The sequence below is a fragment of the Triticum dicoccoides genome, chromosome 5A (assembly GCF_002162155.2).
Source record: "Triticum dicoccoides isolate Atlit2015 ecotype Zavitan chromosome 5A, WEW_v2.0, whole genome shotgun sequence".
Taxonomy (NCBI): Eukaryota; Viridiplantae; Streptophyta; class Magnoliopsida; order Poales; family Poaceae; genus Triticum; species Triticum dicoccoides.
The window spans coordinates 570,256,987-570,263,470 of NC_041388.1; the positions used below are offsets into that span (position 1 = coordinate 570,256,987).

General features: G+C 40.0%; 1 protein-coding gene across 1 annotated transcript; it reads right to left on the reverse strand.

Moving 5' to 3' along the window:
- Window positions 1-1,049: 1,049 nt before the first annotated feature.
- LOC119297922 (noroxomaritidine synthase 3-like) lies at window positions 1,050-3,448 on the reverse strand. The gene is made up of 3 exons (XM_037575514.1): window positions 3,422-3,448; window positions 3,252-3,316; window positions 1,050-2,481 (listed from the first exon to the last, which is right to left on the reverse strand). Exons 1-3 carry the CDS (start codon window positions 3,446-3,448, stop codon window positions 1,050-1,052), a joined length of 1,524 nt encoding a protein of 507 aa, XP_037431411.1.
- Between the last annotated feature and the right edge of the window lie 3,036 nt (window positions 3,449-6,484).

Genomic DNA, 6,484 nt, shown 5'->3' on the forward strand with positions numbered 1-6,484 from the left:
GATCTATGACCGTGATGCTTCAAATATAGAGTGCTCATTTCTCGCTTGTTACCCGGTCATAGAAGCAGCAAAGAAAGATATTTTGCTGTCGATGTTATTATTACTTATTATTTATTGCGATTCATATTTATTTCATGGTGATCCATATTATTATGTATATTGGTCATAATTTTAAATATATAGCACGCTATCTCGGCACTATAGCACTCATTTATCTGCTAACGCTTATGCCGCTATTTAAAACTTTGATCGTGGTGTATATTTAAGACCATGGTGGTCGTAGGTCGATAGAAACAGAAGAAAGAAATGTATATCCTTTGTGACTGTCCTTCAAAACAGATGTTGATTCCACATGCGATAAATGAAATTTCCTTAGAAAATAATTAGTATCCAAAAGTGATAAACAAACTATCAAAGGGGTCCCATATATCAAAGCCAACTGTATAACATTTGTTCTTGCCATACATTAGATGGCTTTGCTCTCTCTCTCTGTGTGTGTGTGTCTCTCATTGCTAATGTCTAAAAAGTGGTACCAGTGGAGTAGATAGGTGGGCTCAATGAGGACGAATGTTCATGGAGCTGGTGCGCATTCATTCACTCAACTTGAATAGCGACCTAAACCTGTCTGATTACATACAGCTCAATCAAACAAAAATGCTAATAATCTAGGTATGGCCTCTTGATTGATTCCAAGTAGAAACCATGAGTGCATCAACAAGACAAAATACAAAGCACATCCACAACCAGGCAAACTATGCCCACTCCTCCGTCCAAGAGAGACAGAAAATGCTTCCGAGGCAAGCTATCCTTCGATCCTCATCCTCGTCCCCGACTCAACAGAAAATGTATGCAAATAATAGATATAAATTTAAACATATGTCCTTATTATTTTATCAAATAAATAGCAATCCATGTATATAAATACAATACTGAGATTCCAGGCCTGGGAAGAACCATGCAGGGCCCTTAAGTAAGTTTAAACACAAGGATTGTGTAATGTTACAATTATCGCTTCCTCAGTTTAACTATAAATCCATTTTTCATCTGTATTATACAATACGGCTTGGGCTGGATGATCTGCCCTTCCACCACCTCGACATCAAAGTCCACAACACAATCGCAACGACGGTCTTCATCTGAATAACCGCAATCTCCTTGCCAGGGCAGATCCTCGAGCCTGAGTTGAAGGCCAAGAACTTGTGAGATGGTACATACCTCAGGGTGTTGCCATCCTTTGACAACCACCTATTCGGGTTATAGTCAAGGCAGTCTTTACCCCATAGGTCTTCCATTCTCCCCGTGGAGTGGAGAGAAATAAGGATGGTGTCCCCAGCCTTCACCTCATGGCCACTCGGCATGATATCAGCAACAGCCACTGTCTTGCGCTCAATAGGTGCCGATGGGTACAACCTAAGAGTCTCGTACAACGCAACTCTGAGATAGACCAGAGGTTTTGTATCCTCTGGTTCAAAGATCATCATGGCACCCATACTCGCGGGTACTTTGCGCGATGCAATGGGTGAGAGTTGACTGCGGATAATTGATACAATGCCAGGGTTCTGGGCGAGGTTGTAGAAGACCCAGGGTAGAGTGGTACCAATCGTGTCCCGCCCAGCAAGCATGAAGCTGAGGAGCACAGCATGGAGCAAGTCATTGTCTGTGTATTCTGGGTCATTTATGTAGGAAGATAGAATATCCTCGTGTTCATCATCATTACTCAATGCACATCTTCCCCCATTGAGAGTTATCTTACTCCTCTCCTTGATCATCTCTGCAGCAAATCTTCTTAGCACCGTGTGCGCCGTGCGAAGCTTCCTCTCGGAGCCGATGTTTATGCGCCTCATTGCCTTCCAACAAGATGCTGGAATTAAGTGTCGGATAAATCCCACCTCCATGACCGTGTCCATCGCGACCGCGGCATCCATGGGTGGCATCGACATGTCTAAGGAGAAGGACAGGAGGCCAGGGTCCACGCCAAAGAGTGGTGTGGCAGCCAGGTCAAACATAAACCTGGAAAACACTTCTTGCATGTCGAACGGAGTGCCGGTGCTTGCCAGGTGGGAAAATAATGGTAGAAGGCCATTCTCCACCTTGTGACGACAGCAAGTTGCCATACTAGCAACCAACAGCGGGCTGCTAAGCACGCTCTGGATTTTTGCGCGCGGCCGAAGAGAGGGTGCACCATCAATGGTGAAGAGGCTGCCAGCCATTATGTCAAAGATGGCGGCAAACTCTGCTCCCTTGGGGAAGTTGGTGTAGTTTGTGGTGAAGATGTGTCGTACATTCGCGGGGTCGCAGGTGATGAGCAACCGCATCCCGCACCCAACCGGGCCATGCGCCTTGAATTTGTGGCCTGATTCGGCAAGCACTATAGAGAGATAGTCATGCAAGTTGTCGGAGTTGGCCAGGAAGGAAGGTAACATGTGCAATATTGGCCAGTTTGTGGGAAGCATTGTTGGGTTCTTTGATCTACTACAATACCTAAAGTAGAAGTACATAGGGACAAGTAGCACGAGAGTGGAGATGAGCAGCTCTTGCGAGAAACTACTCGACATTATTATCATGAGGGTAGCGAGGGATATGCTATTGTCGTACTACTTCGATTTGTGCATCCTGCAATCGAACATGGCGATGGCTTCATTTATAGACAAGTTCCCTCGATCTAAGTTCATTGTGGTGCACGTTGTTTCACATTGTGAAGTGCATGTTGACTAGCCAATAATTAGCTTGCCACTACAAGAATATATTGTAGCTCCAGCAGAGGTAGTTATACGCTCGAGAAAAGTCTCCAAATCGCACTTAATTAGCAGTTGGTCAGTAACCAATCACTCACCAATTAGGAAATATAATAGTCTTTTTGCTTATTTGGTGGTGGATGTCTATCTTGAGATAGTTAGCCGTATCTATTCTTTCTAAAACTATCAAAATTAAAAACATAATAGCTAATGAACCTTTAAAGCTACTAGTCAAACTATGGTATCTATTTCATGGAACTTGGAAGTTGAATTTAGGCAAGGATCTTTGATCACGATGGATGTAAACGTAGAGGGTTTTCTTCCCACGAGCTACCGGTACCGGTCACATTAGCAGTGATGGAAACTGGTTTTGTTGAAGTTATTATGGCCCATCCACTTTGGTCTATATTAGTTTACGTCGTTGTCGATATTATTATCACTATAGTGATATATATTTATATCCATCATGATCATAGGCTACTAGGAAGCAAATAATGAAATGACAAGCACTCTCACCAGTCCTTTTTTATCTGCATATAAGTTTTGTCCGAAGTCAAAATATCTTTACTTTGACCGAACTTCTAGAAAAAAGTATCAACATTCATGAAGCCAAATCAATACTTTAGGTTCACTAGCACATATGCCCATGCGTTGCAACGGGTGAAAAAAAACCACACTTTTCTAACCCAATTTCTCAAGACCCCCACCCCCATTCCTCATTCCACGATCCACCGCTAGGCATGATGACATGAACAAACTCTTTGAAATCCTCCATGCTGCCATGAAAATATGTATTGTGGAAAAAATATGAACATATTTGAGAAGTGTACTAAAGGTTTGTGGAATTTAAATCACATAAATATCTACCTGGTTGTCAGTATCCCTTCATGCCTTTGTTAGAGTTGCTTAGTGATGCACAAAACATATCGCATTATACTGTAAACTAGATCATGATTGGCGCGCATTGCTGCGCCCGTCTATTTTTCCAATAAAGTGATAGTAATTTTACAAATAGATAGACATGGAAGAACTGAATTTCTATTTCCAGTGAAAGAACATCTGAACCTACACCAATATTTATTATTTTATATAGCTACCATCATCTATATTTTCCGGGTCATATTGGCCATCCTCTTAGTTCCATGTCAACAAGTTTTTTTCTAGCAAGTAATAAATTGTATCATAAATCTACAACATAGGCATTTCATGACCATGAATGTGCCAACAGGTGACCGTGCAAGGAAAGTGTAAACAAATGGCACTCCATGAAACTGATCACTATAGTAATTTTGATAAAGCTTCTCAACAAAACACATCGAAATAATAGTAGTCTGACATCCTTGCAAAGTCCTATTTTCTCTCTTAATTACATATGTGTAAGTGACATTGGCAATACAATTGAAGGATGGAGTATCTGATGCAATTAAAACAAATGGATTAATAAATGGCATGTGGGAAGCTGCAATGCTCTCACTGGATGGATGAGCTCCTTCAACCTTTGATGAATTTGATTCACCGAATGCTTGCGCCCTGTATGTTTGTATAAAAAGATCAGTGAAAGTACTACATATACATACGGAACCAAAATGCAAATGTGACCTTTCTGTTCAGATCAATACAAATGATTTTTTTATAAACAACAATCCAAGAGACAACAAATACTATTTGGTGAGTCATGTGGCCCCACTTGGTCATGTACATTACAAACTTACTATATAAAGACTATGCAAACATGAGCGCACATTATTCCTACCTAGGAAGAAGTTACACATTCGATGTTCGCTTTAGTTGGTTCGGTGCATGTACAGAAATCATCGGCACTTATGGCCGCAGCAGCATCAGTCTCTCATCAAATCTAATGAACAAGAAGATGAATATATCTGAGGACTAAACTGGACTAAATTAATTATGCATCATAAAGGGAAATATTGTGATAAATTTGTACACAACCAAATAAGATGCAACGATGCCATATGCTCATGACACACTGCTGTACATGTTCTGAATAAGGCAAGCATATATAGTAGGAGAATCCATTTGGCAAAAAAACATAAAATGCAAGAGCTGTTTATTCTAAAATATAATGCAAGGAAAAGATAATTCTAGATATGGAATGACCATGCAATTTGAAAAACTATTCATCTAAATACCTTAAAAATCAGGGGAATGTTTATTCCAAATACTAATGTAAGAAGAAATAAATGCCGCCTAAAATTCTTTATACCAAATAATAATGCTAATAATTTGGCATATCATTATTGTACCGCAAGATGAAGCAACAAAGTAGAGTGATCGTGGTCATTCCTCCGTTGTCTATCATTGTCAAAACTCTAAACGCACAAAGTCCTTTATAAATCAATTATCAAACTCTTGTTTCGATTTTATAGGCTACTTTTCAAGTGTATCAGAAAGTCCTTTATTGCAAGAAAACATGGCGCCCAATTCAGGCGGGCATGCCTGCTGATCATACGAAACATTACCCTTCCAGCATTTTGTTAGCATGACAGAGTAGTCTGGACAAAAGATGGGAGAATTCACAGAAATCTTTGTCACAAAGGATACACATTTTACCTATATATTGTAGCCCATAGTTAAGCTAACATGTTATGTAATTTAAAATGTATGGAAACCATGTTTTCTTATATTTAGATAAACCAAACAACAAACTGGGTTCGTACTACCATAATAACAACAAAGGAATAACACATTAGAAGCATGACAGGGCTATTACTTATTCCTCAGAGAACATAATAGATGTTTATCCAAAGCTGAGACAGTCCTCAGGAAAGAACGTCGGTAAGGAGAACACGAAGTTAAAAGAGAATTCAACATTGTAACAACAAAATAGAGCTGAACATACATTTGCATGAGCAATTGTTTTACCTGACAGAAAATCAGCAGCTTGGCATCCCTATCCAATTTTGTTGGGTTTCACAATAGCCTGTTGGACATTACTGCTGAAAGCTTTGTGATTCCCTGCCGAAATGTGTGTTTCCTGTTGCTTGAGAGAGCCCAGCCACATAAAGACATGAGCAACGAAATAACCTTTCTTGCAAAAAGGGATAACCTGCATCACTGCTAAAGCAGAAGGTCTAAAAGCATGATCATAGTAAGATGATATTTTTCTGAAAAAAGGAATCGATCTGTGAGCACCTCCTTCAGAAGGCAGCATTTCACAAAAAGAATCTGTCTCAAAGTCCGTACAGTTAGCTCTAAAAAGACTACTCATAGCAGCAACCCCATTAGCACCGATCAATCCTGTCTTTTGTGACATGAAGATAATTTCGCTCCATGGAGGATCATATCATAGGGTAACATAATGTGCAGACTCGTAGAGACACCTATCGGTCCAGCACTGACCCTCTCGGATGCTGTTCCGTCACATTGAAAAAATGCTATAGGGTACATTATTTTTATTGAATTGAACCACGAGGCCTGCAAAATAAGGATTAGCTAAAAAAGAGCTGCACATAGGTATGACAGAGATTGCAATAATAAACCAGGCCTAGATATGGTGATGTCAGCTATACATGCTTATGCTTTTCCGGAAAGCATGAAGGCGACATATAAAGAACATCATCTTCTATCTTACAAAGAGCCGTTTATGCATAAATTGAACAGTATATGCACATTTTTTCAGGATTTCTTGGCTGATCAGGAAAGCATGATTATATGAAGAACATCATCTTCTATCTTACGAAGAGCCTCTATATGCATAAATTGAACAGAAGATGCACATTTTTTCAGGA

Bases quoted from the DNA above. Each gene is read 5' to 3' on its own strand.
- LOC119297922 (XM_037575514.1), bottom strand. From the start codon at position 3,448: ATGGGGGTGGGGGTCTTGAGAAATTGG. The intron at 3,317-3,421 runs GTTAGAAAAGTG...ACTTTTTTCTAG, and splicing joins TGGGGGTCTTGAGAAATTGG to AAGTTCGGTCAAAGTAAAGA. The intron at 2,482-3,251 runs GTGAGAGTGCTT...CTTCTACTTTAG, and splicing joins ATGCAGATAAAAAAGGACTG to GTATTGTAGTAGATCAAAGA.